The sequence below is a fragment of the Enhydra lutris genome, unplaced genomic scaffold (genome assembly GCF_002288905.1).
Source record: "Enhydra lutris kenyoni isolate GAN:26980312 unplaced genomic scaffold, ASM228890v2 scaffoldscaffold13, whole genome shotgun sequence".
Classification (NCBI taxonomy): Eukaryota; Metazoa; Chordata; class Mammalia; order Carnivora; family Mustelidae; genus Enhydra; species Enhydra lutris.
In genome coordinates this window covers 35,539,863-35,555,018 of record NW_019154097.1, presented here as the reverse complement: position 1 = coordinate 35,555,018, position 15,156 = coordinate 35,539,863, and the positions used below count along the sequence as shown (strand labels likewise).

The following is a 15,156-nucleotide window of genomic DNA, read 5'->3' as shown; positions in this document are numbered from 1 at the left end:
TCTAAGCTTCTACAGCTGTGAGCAAATTAGTCCTCCCTACGCTTAATGAGATGAGTGGTGATATCTCAGTGAGGTAGAGGAGGAGAAGCCATTTTTAAGACCTCAGGCCACGTCAGTCTGTATGAGGAAGGGAATGCAGGAGGATCTCAGTGAACTGTCTTGGTGCACGCTCCCTTTTCCTTCCTTCAAGCCTAGCCTCTGTACCCTGACTGCAGTCCTTAGAAGGTAATTTGGCTTGGTTTCTGCAGCAAGAAGCCTTTTCTCTTTGCACCAGTGTCGAGCTAGTTTATAGGAAATCATACTTTATTTTTCTCAAAATAGCTCCCTTTAATCTCTCTCCTCCCTCCTTATGCTTAACATTTCCTTTCAGAACCTGAGCTGGCTGGAAGAGAAAGAGAAGGAAGTTGTTAGTGCCTTGCGCTACTTTAAGACCATTGTGGACAAAATGGCTATTGATAAGAAGGTCCTGGAGATGCTTCCAGGGTCAGCCAGCAAGGTGCTGGAGGCCATCTTACCGCTGGTGCAGAACGATCCTCGAACTCAGCACAGGTGAGTTGCGCCAAAGTCCTTAGCTGTGTCAGAGCAAGGGAGGCCTACGGGCATCTTGGTTTGGGGACACTTCAAACTCCGGGCTTCTAGGGATTGGGGAGAATGTTGGGAGGGAAAGGGGGCCCCCTCTCTTACCTCCACAGCTATGACTTGATGCTCTCCCAAGGTTGAGGTCGATGTGGCTCATGAGGCCTTGACACTGAGGGAGATCTCTTGCCTTGCTGGGGATGTAGCTGCGGGTAAGTGTGTGGTGGTTTCTTTGCCTCGGGTCATTGGCAGTAATCACACCGAGACTTGGACACATAGCTAGTACCCTTCCTTGGGTTTATTGTAGCATGAAATCTTACGAATATCTAGCCTGGTAGAAACCTCGACTGCTTAGCTGCTTAGGCCAAAAGAGAGAAGAATCCCATTCGAGCGTGGATTCATGAGACATTCCACTGTGTCAAGCCAGGATCTCCCAGACAGCGCCCGGAGCCCCTGGAAGCCAGGTGTGTGGCGTGGAGTCTGCCTTCTTCCCAGGGAGCTTTTGCGGAGGAACACTTCCCCTGCTAGAGTGCATTTTCCCCTTAAAGGCTGGGAGCAGCTTGTTCCCGTCTCTGTTGTTAGGAAAGGAATATTAAATGTAATCGTATGTGAGAACCTCGCAGGCGCTTTTCCTTTGAGAGGCTATCAGATGCCTGCTGGCTTTGTGTTTCTTTTCTGGTACCTGCTCAGGATCAACGCATCTCTGTTTTCAGCTCCTTGAGATGGTTTCCTGTTCATACAGCCCCGTGAGACTGAGCTTTTATGAACCTCTTTCAGAACTTGGTAGTTTCTTCTTCTGGGAGATAGTGCAAACAGTGTCTTTATTTCCAAGAAGCTCTCTGCACTGGGGCTTCGGCCGGCCTTGGGGTCCCAGCCGCCCCCTGCAGATTGTACTCTTCGGGCCATCTGGTGGCTGAGAACAAAACATTGGTATGGCTTTGCTTTGCTGCTGTCCTCACTTCTCCAGGCCATGCTGCTGTCCCCGAGGAGGAACCTGAGGGTCCCGGCGTGCCCTGCTCAGTTGCCACACACACACGGAGTGCTTTGTGTGCTGGCCTCCAGACCGAGGACTGTGTCTCCCTGGTAGTGAGCCCCGTGCCCAGCTCGTAGAGGGCCCCACGCGGTTCTCCTCTGAGGCAGTGTGCCTCAAGGATGCTAGATGTGTAGATGGCTTCGCTTTTTATGCCCTTTTCTCCTGCACCTCTACCCGTGAGATGGTCCCTACCACGGGGGAGTTAGAATCCTGTGGAAAAAAATCAACTTTCCCACATGTGATAAGATGCTAATTTTAGGGGCGCCTGGGTGGCTCAGTGGGTTAAGCTGCTGCCTTCGGCTCAGGTCATGATCTCAGAGTCCTGGGATCGAGCCCCGCATCGGGCTCTCTGCTCTCTAGGGGAGCCTGCTTCCTCCTCTCTCTCTGCCTGCTTGTGATCTCTCTGTCAAATAAATAAATAAAATCTTTAAAAAAAAAAAAAAAAAGATGCTAATTTTATGGTACCAAATGGAAGCTCTGTTGGGATTTGAAAGAGGGAGAGTTAGAGGAGAGCCCGTGGTCCAGTGGAACTTGCCAGAGCAGGAGATGCTGGGGCAGGGCCTGAAGGAAAGGTAGGAATTGGATAGGCCTTGGGGGCAGGGGAGCAGGAAAGGCAAGGGCCTGAGGCTGGCGGGGCACAGGTAGGAGACACGGGAGGAGACACGGCAGTCGTGTAGCGCAGAGCGTGGGGCCTGACTGAGGGGCTGTGGGGAATCGGGGCTCAGGCGCTGAGCCTCTCTGGGGGGTCGAGAGTGAACAGTGCTGAACGTGTGTGGCTGCTGGGGCTGTTGTTCCTGGACCTGGGCAGTTCCCTTCTGGACATGCCAACACGGGAGGAATGGATTAAGGGATGGCACACTGGTTTGGGGTTTTTTTTTTTTTTTTTTTGGTCTATGGGGATTTTTATAGGTATTTTGTAATTGATGAACTAGCGATAAAATGTCTAGAAACGTTTCCTAGAGGGAAGCAAACGCCTGGATGTGGGCGTGAGGAGTGAGGACTTTCCTCAGGTAGTCCTTGGGCTGATCCCACTTCCAGGACTTTTCTTCCTGAAATTCTTGTAAAACCAACTGATATTTTTCTTGGTCACCTTGATAGCTCCTCCTCGAAGTTTCCTCTTTGATTTCTTCCATCCTGTCATTCCTCTCAGTGCAGTTTATAAACTGGGAAGGTGCTTTCCTGTCTTCTTCCCCGAGCTTTCTCTGTGGGGTGGTCCTAGCTGGCGGGCTCTCGGTCGCCCTCCCCTAGGGTGCTGGGACAGTGGTGGACCAGCCTTGGAACAGGCCCCTGGGCCGCTGAGTGTGAGCAGCGCCCGGAGCCTTCTCCCACGCGGTGGGATATCTGGATCCGTTCTGGCCTTCAGTGCGGATGGCTCCGCTCTGTTTCCGAAGCAGACCGGCCACTGGTCCGCTGGACATGGTCACAGTCCAGGAACCTCCTTTCTCTCTGAGTGTCTTAGCCCCTGACACAGGAATATTCTGCTTCCAAGGTAACACAGTTGCCAGATTCGTCAGATGCTTTCAGGGAAGCGTTGCCGTTTGGTGCAGCTAGAAATTGTTATGGAAAAGTGTCTCCCTGCCTCCTTTTCGGCTTAGCCTGGCCAGTAGTTCAGCAGTGTGGTTGGTGCTTTGGTGGGATCCCTCAGGGGAGCTTTGGCAGAAGGAGGCAGTCTTTGTTCACAGAGCCCTCACCTGGCCCTGCTTGAAGCGAGGAGGAGGGCTGGCTGTGCACGCGCGCGCACACACACACACACACACACACACACCCCACCCCCGCAGGGTGGTGCCACCTCACGTCCTTCCCCGGGGAAGACTGGGTTCTTGTCTCCCTCCCACCACCCTCCTTCCCGAGAGAGTGGGTCCAACAAGAACTTGTCACTCCTGTTACTCTGTGAGGCAGCCAAGCCCCGGCTCTCTCAGGCCCTTTGGTAAACTGTCCTTGTTTCTAATGGGGCCCTAGGAGCTGCCTTTCATTCTTTCTGGCTGTTCTGTTTCTCCTGTTGGAACATGCACGGAGTGGAATGCCTGGCTAGATGGAAGTTGTCGTTTTTTCCATCCTACCTGATACTGAACTTCTCGCTAGAGCGTTGTTTGGTTCAGGTTTTTGTTTGAAATAGCTTTGTTTTTACAACCTGTTTGGGTTTTTTTGTTGTTGGGTTTGTTTTTGGTTTATGTTTTTTTTTTTTTTTTTAGATTTTATTTATTTATTTGAGAGTGTAAACACGGGGTGGGGGCAGGAGGTGGGCAGGGAAGAGAGGGAGAAGCAGGCTTCCCAACTGAGCAGGGAGCCCAATGCGGGGCTTGATTCCAGGACCCTGGGATCATAACCTGAGCCAAAGGCAGACACTTAACCTGCTGAGCCACCCGGGTACCCTTTTAGAACCTGTTTTAATCATATCTTACAATATTATATCTTTTTCTCAAAATTCTGTCTTTGGCTTTTAAATGTCTACCTCATTCTTTTTCTCCCCCTGCTGCTTTTTTAAGTGGAGAAAGGGGCCTCCCCCAAATCTTCCATAGTTTTACTCTTCCTCTCTTATGATATATAATATTTAAAATGGAAAAGTAATCCTTTCCATAATTCCTAGAGAAAATTATCTTTAGTAATCTAAAAATGTGTAGGAGATCTGGGATGCCTGGGTGGCTCAGTTGTTAAGCATCTGCCTTTGGCTCAGGTCATGATCCCAGGGTCCTGGCGTCGAGCCCCGCATTGGACTCCCTGCTCGGCGGGGAGCCTGCTTCTCCCTCTCCCGCTCCCCCTGCTTGTGTTCCCTCTCTCGCTGTGTCTCTTCTGTGTCAAGTAAATAAAAACTTAAAAAAAAAAATGTGTAGGAGATCTAAAACGTCTACACTGGGGCCTCCCCTCCCCAATCACTGAGGCGTCCAGGAGTCTCCGGGCCTTGCGCTCTGTGTGTGGGGTAATCACAGTGTGCAGTCGACGCCTCCCCCACCACGGGCCTCCTCGCCTCTCATCTGTCGTCTTGAAACGCTCTTAGTGCGCTGCTCTGGCGTGTCTGCTGCGGAGTAACTGCAGGGATGATGGGGCTGAGCCCAGTGAGGGAGTTCTAGCGACTTACAGACCTGTCGGAGCTCGCGTTTAGAGGCTGCTGCAGTAACGGATCCTGCCTGTTGGCTCCTTGTGACACATTTAACGTGTTAGTCTGATGGAAAACAAGACTGGTACAGTGCTTTGACCCGTGATTAGCAGCGAGGAGGAGGGGAAGGGGGGGCGCTCTTTGACAGAGACCGGACTCTCTTAGGATGTGAAGTTTGAAGAAGTATAAAAACTCATGTTGGAATTTTCGTATGTTCCATTTGGGAAGTGAAAAAATTTTATAACAGACTAGAATATAAAGCTCCGTATGGCATTTGTGGGCTGTAAGGGCCTAGGTCCTGGGGGTGGGGAGTGTTACCAAAAAGGGGGTGTGGCTCTTAAAGACAGATGGAGAAACATGCCCTCGTCACCGAGAAACTGGTTCCGGACTAAACAGTCGCTTCAGGTGAGGGTCGCTTTAGATGTTTAACTTTCTTTACAAACTCTTCTCTGCCCCCCAGCTCAGCCCTCTCCTCCTGCCATAGCCGAGTGTACCAAAGTCTCGCCAATCTCATCCGTTGGTCTGACCAAGTGATGCTAGAAGGTGTGAACTCAGAAGATAAAGAGGCGGTGACAACCGTGAAGGGGGTCATCAAGGCTGTGCTGGATGGAGTGAAGGTAGGACGCAAGCGCCGGGCAGCCTGCCTGCTGGCGTCTGTCACACAAGACCTTGTTCCCGAACCGAACACATTAGAACGCACGTTCTCCCAGCGTCTCCGGTGTGGGTGTGCTGCTCTGTCCCATAGCCGTTCGCTTCTCTCTTACAGCAATAGAAGCCTTTGGAGTGCTCGTCTCCATAGCTGGAAAGGCTGCCGGAAGCAGTCGGACTTTATTGAGCACATATTAAATCTTCAGTGAGCCTTTATATCACAGCTCTGGCTGTGCGTGCTTGCTGGCTAGACAAAAGGCAGAGGAAATTGTTTTTGCACTGACTTTTTGCAAAATTCTCAGCAATCTCGCTATCTTTTCATGTTATAAGAACTTCTGGGATTCTTGGTAGAAAAGCGGGATTGAGATGAGTAAGAAGTGAAACTGTCTGGATTTGAAATCCTTGATGCAGTCTGTGACTTTACTAGCCAGGGAAATCAGAAACAGCATGGTGGGAAATTGTGAATTACAGTTAAGGTGGGAGGTGAAGGCCGTAGAGGGTCTGGAATTGGGGTCCGTGGGACAAACTCTGATTTAGAGACAATAAGTCCTGGTGGGTGAGGAGCAAGGCAGAATATTAAGCATGAAGTGGGTGAGGGCCTTTGGGTCAGTATTAGGGCTGTGAGCAGTGGGAAAGTAGAGACCCTGCTATCTTGTGAGGCCATATTATTATGTAGTGGAAAGAAGGCTAGTCTGGGGCCTGGCTGGGTTTGAATCCCAAGTTCACTCCTTACTAGTCTGTGAAGTTGGGCAATTTACTCAAAGACTTTGTACCTTAATTAACTCATCTATAAAATGGGTATAATAACAGTGCCTTATATCCTAGGGTTGTGGGAAGTATTAAATTAGTTTCTACATATAAAGCTTTTAGAACAAAGACTGGCGCACACTAAGCACTCAGACTTTAACTGCTTTCTTTTTTTCTCTTTACTAATTTTGTGGTGCTGAGTGTATGCTTTAGAAACTAATCTCTTGTCTTGGGGGAATTAAAAAAAAATAGCTGTGTCATTCTCCTTTCTACACCCTTCAGTCCAAAACTGTAGCTGAGGTACGTAAAAAATACCTTTTCCACTCAACCCTGCTATCAGATTCCTAAAAGCTGCCTCCTCTGATTCTGGAGAGTGGAATAAAGGAGCCTCCCACACATGGTAAAAACTGTAGAGGAAAGGCTAAGAAAGCATTGCTTAATGTTTTGAATTGCTCCAGAATGAACTGTGTCGATTGGGGAGGTCTTGGTGGCTCCCTCCCTCCAGCTCCAGGGAAGGAGCTGCCATGTCTGCTGGGAGCGTCATGGAGTTCACCTAGAGTGAGGCTTGGCTGGGTGGCAGCCAGTCTCCTCTGATGGCTCCAGGCCCTCTTCTTTCCCCAAGGTTTATGAGGTCCCACGTCGTCTGTTTTGGCCAGTGAGACTCAGGGTATAGCCCATTGTGGCTGTTGTGCAAGACCTTTGTCACCGCCCAGATTTTGGAGCGCATTCAGACGTAGTGTCCCACGGAATCTTCCCCGCAGCTCTTGGAGGCCAACAGGGCAGAAGGTGACGTGACCTGGGTCCATGCTTCCTCAGAGTCTGTAGAGATCTGGCTCACCCAGCCCTGGCTCTTCCTGTCCAGGCTTCTGGAAATGCTGTTATTGAAAGTTGTTAGTCTGCAGGTGACATTGTTCAGGTTTCCTTCTGCCGGATTATAATGATGTGCGAAACGAGTCAGAATGCCCGAAACAGATGAGATGGAGTTTCTGTGTGTAGAGCTTTGTCATGTTCCCAAGTCAGTTTCTGTTATGGAATCACTAAACCACCTCAGTATCCATTGAAAGACATGTCTAAAAGACACATTTCTGATTTCTCAAATTAACCAGTGAGAGAGGGAGAGAGAGAAACTGACAGATTATGAATGCATCTGTATCTGGAAACAAATAACTTTTCCTCAGTTGTTTTTAAAATACTTAACCCAGAACGAAGACTCTGTAGGTGATGAGCTCTGTGAATTCAGTTCCGTTTCATTTACTCAGGAAGCATTTATCGAAAACCACCTGTGCACCAGGCCGTGCGATGGCGTTGGGCATATAGTGGTAAAACAGGTACAGTCCCGGACCTGATGCCGCTTATGGTCGGAAGAAGGGAAGGGACAACAGAGGTCGTAATCTGTAATTGTAACTAGGATGAGTGTTATAAAAGAAAAAATGGCACATGGTCTTACTTGGCTTTTTGGGAGACCTTCCTTTTTTAGGGTGGTTAGTGACTCTTCCCAGAAGGAGAGACAGGCCAGAGGCAGAAGGTTGTGCAGGAGTTGGCTTAGTCCTGGAAGCTTTAGGGGTTCAGATCAGTCCAGGCTACAGTGACCGTCCAGACACTGTGCTGTTGGCGTGTGTTGCTGGGGCCTCATAGTACAGGCAGCGGACACTTTTTCCCTCCTCACGCTCATGACAGTTCTGAACGTGGGCCTCATTGCCCCTTCACAGGTGTGGGAACAGGCTCAGGCCGACAGTGGTCAGTGGCAAGGTCCTGCCTCATGCCGGGGCCTGCTGGACCCCAGGCCCTGGGCTCTCCCCATCACCCTCAGCTGCCTCCCACGTGCCCTGCCTCCATGCCGGCTGGCCTCCGGCTTCTCTGCCAGTGTCCCATCAGGCTGAGCACAACGTATAAGCCTGTGTCCTGGTGCTGTGAGAGCCTTAGTTGGCTGGGAGGGACAGGGCCCTGCAGAAACGAAACAGATTTCTGAGAATGTCTTTATCCCACTTGTAGAGTGCTGGCACGTTCCTTTAAACTGAGTCACCGCCTTTCAAGTAACTCATTCAGTTGGTAAATGGAATCCCTTTTTTTTTGAAAGGTTAAAGAAGTGTTTTACAGGATTACTTTGTTTAGTTTATTATTTATATTATTTATTACATATTATTATATTTATATTATATAATATATATTATATTTAGTTTATTATCATTTATTATTTAAAGGCCTGCATAAATGTCACTTGTTAGCCCCGTAAGCTTGGGCAAGATACTTCTGTGAGTTTCAGGTAGGTTTTTAAATATTTACCCTGAAGAACTAAAGAAGGATTAAGTAAGACAATGTATATAAAGTACCTGGTAAGTGCGAGGTGTCCAGTGAACGGTGGGTGAGTACTGTTAGCCGTGGAAACGTTAGTACCTGGGACGGCTCACATTTACCAGTTCTTGACAGTGGGTGTGGCTCTTCTCCACGCATCTCACGTCAAGAGGCAGACCTGTTACTATCCGATCTAGCCCAGGCAGGTGCTCTGCTCACGGGCCTGAGGCTCAGAGAGGATGGTGACTCCCCGAGGAAGGAATGTGAGGCCCGAACTTTCCCTGGCACTGGCTGTTGGGAGCCGAGCTCCTCAGGCTCCAGCAGGAGACCTGGGTCTTCCTTTTGCAGCCAGCGCCCCAGCTCTCCCTACCTTTGCCATCTAAATGTCAGCTTCTCCTCTCCTCTCTGTAGCACAGTCTCTTACCCACTGCCCTAGGCTCTGCTTTGTCCTCTCTGCAGACCTTCCAGGGATGTCATTTCTCAGACTGAGGGTCTCTTCCCCTAACCTCCAGCTCCCCCCAACACACACACCACTTACGCTCACACTTTTTTTTTTTTTTTTAAACCTTCTAATGCTGACAACCTTGGAGGAAAATGTGGAACACGTGCAGTTCCATTGTCTAACCATCACTCCCAAAACTGGACTTGTATACCACGCCAGACTCCCTTCGTATATGTTAACCTAAAAAAATAAAAGTTATTTACTAGCAGAATGGGTTTAGTTGGGAAGAGCAGAGAATTGCAATTCGGGACATGCAAGCTATGGCAAAACCACAGGCAAGTCCAACAAAGAAAGGAGGGGGCATGGCTTTATGGACAGGACGTTGGGAGGGGCTGTCCTGGACCGAAGTTCCCTGGAGAAGCAGGACTTCAGGGCAAGGGCGGTTCCTCACTGGCTGAGCTGCTGGGGTAGTGGATTTCTCGTTGGAGAAGCAGCGTCCTTCCTTCCCTGTTGGGTCTGTAGTCATGATTCCCTCCTATGGCGGGGACCTCAGCTGGGGTCTCTAAGTGATGGTTCTTCCTGAAATTGTTGGCAGTGGTGTGGTTCCCCTTTCTAGCCAGCCAGCTCCACTTCAGTGCGGTTTCTCTGTATTAGAATTTTCACCTACAACAGGAATACTTAAAAAGAAATATTTTTCTGACTGTATCAGTTAGGATTAGGTTTGACTACAAGAAAATCCAAAATAATACTGGTTTTTAAAAGATAAAACTTTATTTCTCCTTTGTGTACAAGAAGTTCACAGTCTGCTAGGTAGTCTGAGGCTAAATAACATTTTCATACAACGGTCAGAGATGTGGTCCTCTCCCCTCTTGCTTTCGTGCCATCCTTAGCACGTGGATTCCACCTCATGGTCCAGAATGACTGCTCAGTCTCCATCCATCATGACTGTATTCCAGCCAACGAGGAGGAAGAGAGTGTAAGAAGGTGTGTCTTCTCCATTTAAGGACGCTTCCTCAAAGGCATTACAAAATTCACTCACATTTTATTGACCAGAATTTGGTCACATGCCCAGCTGAAATTCTGTTAATAAGGAAGAACAGGTAGCACGGGGCAACTAGCTGTCACTACCACACTGACATCTCAAATAAGCCATCTCTTTTATTCCTCATTCAGCCTGTTTTACATTTTTTGATGAAAACCTTCAAGCATTTGCAGAGGAAAAGACAGGACAGTGAAGGCCTGTCCCAGAGCTTCCACAGTTGTCTGCTCACGGCCAGTCTTCTATACCTCAGCCCACTCCCCTGCGCCATGGGAAGCAAATCCCAGCTGTCTGTCCTAGCGTCTGTAAATGCCTTCGTGTGTAGCTCCAGGCCAAGGCAGGCTCTTCTGCGAGGGGCCAAGTAGTACATATTTGAAGTCTCTCAGGCTACAGTGGTTTCTGCTGTATTTTGGTCTCTGTTGCACATTCTTTGGTGTTTGTTCATTTTGACTTTTTAAAGATTTTATTTATTTGAGAGAGAGAGAGAGAATGAGAGGGGGGAGGGGCAGAGGGCAAGGGCCAAAAGCAGACTCCCTGCCTAGTGCGGAGCCTAAAAGGGGTAGGGTGGGGGGCCGTGATCCCGGACTCTTAGACCATGACCCGAGCCAAAATCAAGAGCCAGACCCTTAACCAGCCGAGCCACCCAGGCACCCCCTTAAAGTGTTCTTACCTTGAGGGCTCACAGGAAGCAAGCCCTGGGCTGGACCTGGCCCGCACACAACATGTAGTTTCCTACCTAGTAAAGCTTGTGCACCTCAGGTGCCTCGGTGGCTCGGGTGGTGAAGCCGGTGGTGAAGCCTCTGCCTTCGGCTCAGGTCATAATCCCAGGGTCCTGGGATCAAGTCCCGCATTGGGCTCCCTGCTCAGTGGGGAGCCTGCTTCTCCCTCTCCCTGTCCCTCTGTGCTCTCTCAAATAAATAAATAAAATCTTTTAGAAAAAAATAAAGCTCATATACTTACTAGTTCATCAAAATGTATCTAAAGATCCCTTTTCTCTGTGTTTTTGTCCTTGTAACTTACTTATTTTTAGAAGGGCTTGGTTGCTGCTGCTGAAAGTCTCCCACATTCTGGGTTGTGCTGATGGCACCTGTGCCGTGTTGTTCAGCATGTGCCTCTGTCCCTAGAACTGAGGCTGAATCTCGATTCAGGTTTTCGTATTTTGAGTCCTTCCTAGGCCTCCTTGCACCTCCATCAGAAGGCATCTTTCCCTTTTCGATGTTAAAAGCCATTGATGGTTACTGCCTAGATCCAGTCATTGATTAGGAGTTGCAAAATGATCACATTCTAATTCTTTGTGCTGTCGATCCATCATCACTCAGCCAGGTACACTTAAACGGCAGACTTCCTGCGCCAGTTTGTAGTTATTCTGAGTTCTAATTCTCAGAGGAAAGGCAGGATTGGAACTCAGTTCCTTCCCTTATTTACCAGTTATCAAAATAGTGAGTGTTTCCTAGCATCCTTTTTTTTTTTCTTTTAAGATTTTATTTATTTATTTGACAGACAGAGATCACAAGCAGGCAGAGAGGCAGGCAAAGGGAGAGGGGGAGGCAGGCTCCCTGCCGAGCAGAGAGCCCGATGTGGGGCTCGATCCCAGGACCCTGAGATCATGATCTGAGCTGAAGGTAGAGGCTTTAACTCACTGAGCCACCCAGGTGCCCTCCTAGCATCCTTTAACACAACCAGTCAACCAAGCTTTTTCAGATACGATCTTGAACTCATGGCTGTGCCTGTGCTGGTCATGCTCCAGTCCACTGTGGTTGTCACTCTTCCTGGTGCCCAGGCCTCATCTTGGGCTGCTGAAGACATCTTCAGGCTGTTTCCTGAGTTCCCTGTGGCATGACCCTAGAGGTCTTTGAGAGTTTTCTTACCTTTTGATATGAAAAGATATTCGAGGCTCCTCTGATAGTTATTTTCTTTGGGCGTGGTGGTGGCAGGAAACGCCTTATTGAGATCTCATTCCCAGACCGTAGAATTCGCTCACTTACAATGTACAATATAGTGATTTGGGGGGGGGGGTATGTTCACAGACTGTACAACCATCACTGTAATCAATTTTAGAACATGTTCATCCCCTCAGGAAGTAACCTCATATCCTTTATGTTCTCCCCAGACCCTCTCTGCATTTCTTGCCATGCCCCAGGCTTAGGTGGCCTCTGGACTACTTTCTGTCTCTGTAGATTTGCCTGTTAAGGGAGTCGGATCCTCTGTGGCCTTGTGTGACTAGCTCCTGTCCATGTTATGGTTTCGGAGTTCACCCATGTGAGAGCGTGTGTTCTTTTTATTGCCAAATAATACCCCATTGTGTGGCTGTCCCATGTCTTGTTTGTTTGTGGACATGTGGATGGCTGTGTTGTTTCTACCTCTTGGTGATAAGGAGTAATGCTACCGCAAGCACTCCCGTACCCGGCTTTTTGTGGGTGTGTATCATCCTTTCCCTTGGTTACACACCTCGGAGCACAGTCACTGGGTGACACGGTGACTCTGCGTTGCTTCCTGTGTCTTCTAAAGCAGCTGCGTCCGCTCTCTGTCCTGCCAGCAGCGTCTGCGGGTTCCAGCGGCTCCAGCTTCTCCGCATCCTCTTGGTTCCTGCTTGTCCCTTGACGCGGCCGTCTCGGTGGGCTTGACGTGGGATCACGCGGTGGCTTTGATCCGCACTTCCCTGACAGCTAACGATGCTGAGTCTGTTTCGTGTGCTTCTTGGCCATTTACATATCTCTGGAGAAATGTCTGCTCGAATCCTTTGCCCGGTTTTTCATTGGCTTGTCTTTTTATTATTGAGTTGTAAGTCATCCTGTCCATTTCTCACACGGACCTGGAGTCAGCCATTCCTTGAAGGAGCTGGGGTGCCCTTCACTGGGCGATGGAGTTGGAGACCTCACTGAAGGCCGCCGTTCTCATTGCTGCTGCCGGGTCACATGGTTTCTCTGAGACAAAACATCTGGAGATTTTACTGGTACTTCCAACTCACCTTCACGACCACCGGAGTTTTCACGTACCCTCATCAAAACGGTGTCTTCATTTTCTTTCCTCTCACACCGAATTTGAGGTCTCCTCTGGCTGCCTCGTCTTTAGACTGTTTGAGGAATGCCAGCCAGTGCCTTGTGGCTGGACCGAACCCCCGAGCCGACACCAGAGTCACTCACCACCCAGCCCACGCGTGCACCTTGCCTGCAAGAACCACCTGTTCTTGACTGCATGGGAGAGGGAGGACACTTGCTTGGCTGTTGCTGCCTCACACCCCTCACACTTAGGATGTGGGTGGGAAGGTCCCTTTTTGTCAGCATAAAAACTTGGACACCCTGCGATTTCATTCTGCTGCTTCAGTGCAGGGAAGTCCTGCTGGCGGCCGCGTCCAGTGGACTCAGTGAAGGACTTACCCTAGAGCAAGCTTATCAGTAGAGGCCCCGTGTCATGACCTGAACCTAGAGTTCTTGCAGAGCCAGAGAGTGATGGAGGATAGACAACAAGGGGACAGGATGAGGGTGACAGCGAGAGAACGGGGTCAGCATGGCAGGCCATTGATGGCAGGGCGGTGCACTTTTTGATAACAGTGTATGGGAACTTGGAGGATATCAGCCACGGTCTGGTGTCCTTGTGGTGGGGGCAGCACGGCAGTGAGTCATACGATGTGAGCGGTCCCCATGGGCACATCTCATAAGGAGCCCTTTCGTGTGCGGCCTATGTCTACTCTGGCAGGCAGGAGCTCTGTCTTAGTGCCAGAGAGAAGACGGGAGCAGATGGGATCGTTCCTCTCTTCCGCGAGCACCACAGCTCATACTTGGAATTGATGAAGGTCATTTGAGATAGAAGCAGCCCTGTGATCATTTTCAGCGTGAATAAAATGAGCACCAAAGTAAGTACGATACACTTAGAAAGCCATCTTTCCAAATGCCTTTTGGCTTTTGAAAACTGCTTTTCCGTGACTGGGTAGCCGTCTGCTTCCAGTCACCGGCTATGGACACAGTTTGGCACCACCTTCCCCGTCCTTCAAACCTGTGCTTCACGAGGACGGCCACGTCTGACATCCTGCTCAGAAATTCTGCCGCTAGCTCGAGGTGTCGGGCTCTTGCCAAGTTACGGACGGTCAGCTTTGAGTGAGCTTAGGGTCGTTGCCCCAGGAGCCAGGGATGTGCACCTTCTGAGGGCTGTCCTTCATCTCACTGTTCGGCCCGGAAGGCTGGTGGGGTAGAAAGGCTGCCTGCCCTTTCTACATCCTCTGCAGGCCGAGGCCAGCAAACCGGAGTAAGGGAGCTACTGCCATCCGTGTCGTTCTCTTGGAATTCGGGCACGCGCCTGCACATATGCGCCTGTCATTCCGGGACTCTTGTGCCATTGCTCATTAGTTGAGTTCACACAGCTGCCTCTCCAGAAAGATGACATTCTAATTATAATTGTTTGTGAATCAATGAAGAATTAGTGGAATTTTTTTCGTACATCAGCAGATGCAAGTATGCAGACTTCTCTCTGTTCTCTCGCCCTGTTTGTAGAGAAGAGGGAGCGTGGACGCACGTCTTTCAGGACTCTGGTCTGGCCCTGTGACCCCTCTGACTCTGTGATGCTCGTCTGTGCAGCCTGCTGACGAGCTGCCTCTCCCGTCCTCCCACTGCCTGCTCTCTCCTCGGCACACTGTCTGTCTGCCCTCTCTCTGTCCTCGCCTATCCGTACTCACCAACGAGGTAGCTGGTCTTCGCCATCCGTGAGATCACATTCAGCTCCTAAGTTGTGGTAACAGGAGCATACGAACGTTCTTTCTTCCTCCAGTCCTTGACTCTTAGAGATCTTGCTCCTCTCTTTCCCCAAGAACGGGCGCCGGCTGTCACAGGCTGGGCCGTGTAGCTTCCAGCCGTACTGTGTGTGCCATTGGCTGTATTTTTCTTTTTTAATTAGCATTTCCGAAGTAATACATACTCACTGTAGAACATTGACAAGATGCAAAGAAACAAAAACAAGAAAATAAGGGCTGTTTTGGGGTGCCTGCGTGGCTCAGTGGGTTAAGCCTCTGCCTTTGGCTTGGGTCATCATCTCGGGGTCCTGGGATTGAGCCCCACATCGGGTTCCCCGCTCAGCCGGAGGCCTGCTTCTCCCTCTCCCACTCCCCCAGCTTGTGTTCCTTCTCTGTCAAATAAATAAAATCTTTAAAAAAAAAAAAAGAAGAAGAAGAAGAACCCTTGCTCTAGGGAGGATATTAACTCTGTTGTTATTGTCTACGTTGTGATTCCTGTGTGTGGCGTTTTGAGTGTAGAGAGGCTTTGCAGGCTGATTTAGGGACACGTTGCCTATTCACG

The 15,156-nt window shown here is 49.7% G+C and overlaps 1 protein-coding gene across 1 annotated transcript in view; it reads left to right on the top strand.

The window, feature by feature from the left end:
• Positions 1–15,156, top strand: part of LOC111145866 (Rap guanine nucleotide exchange factor 1) — a 79,358-nt gene that overhangs the window by 17,567 nt on the left and 46,635 nt on the right. The window contains exons 4-5 of the mRNA XM_022501144.1: positions 371–549; positions 5,164–5,320. Of these exons, the coding sequence (XP_022356852.1) occupies positions 371–549; positions 5,164–5,320 (336 nt within the window). The remainder of the gene's footprint in view (positions 1–370; positions 550–5,163; positions 5,321–15,156) is intronic.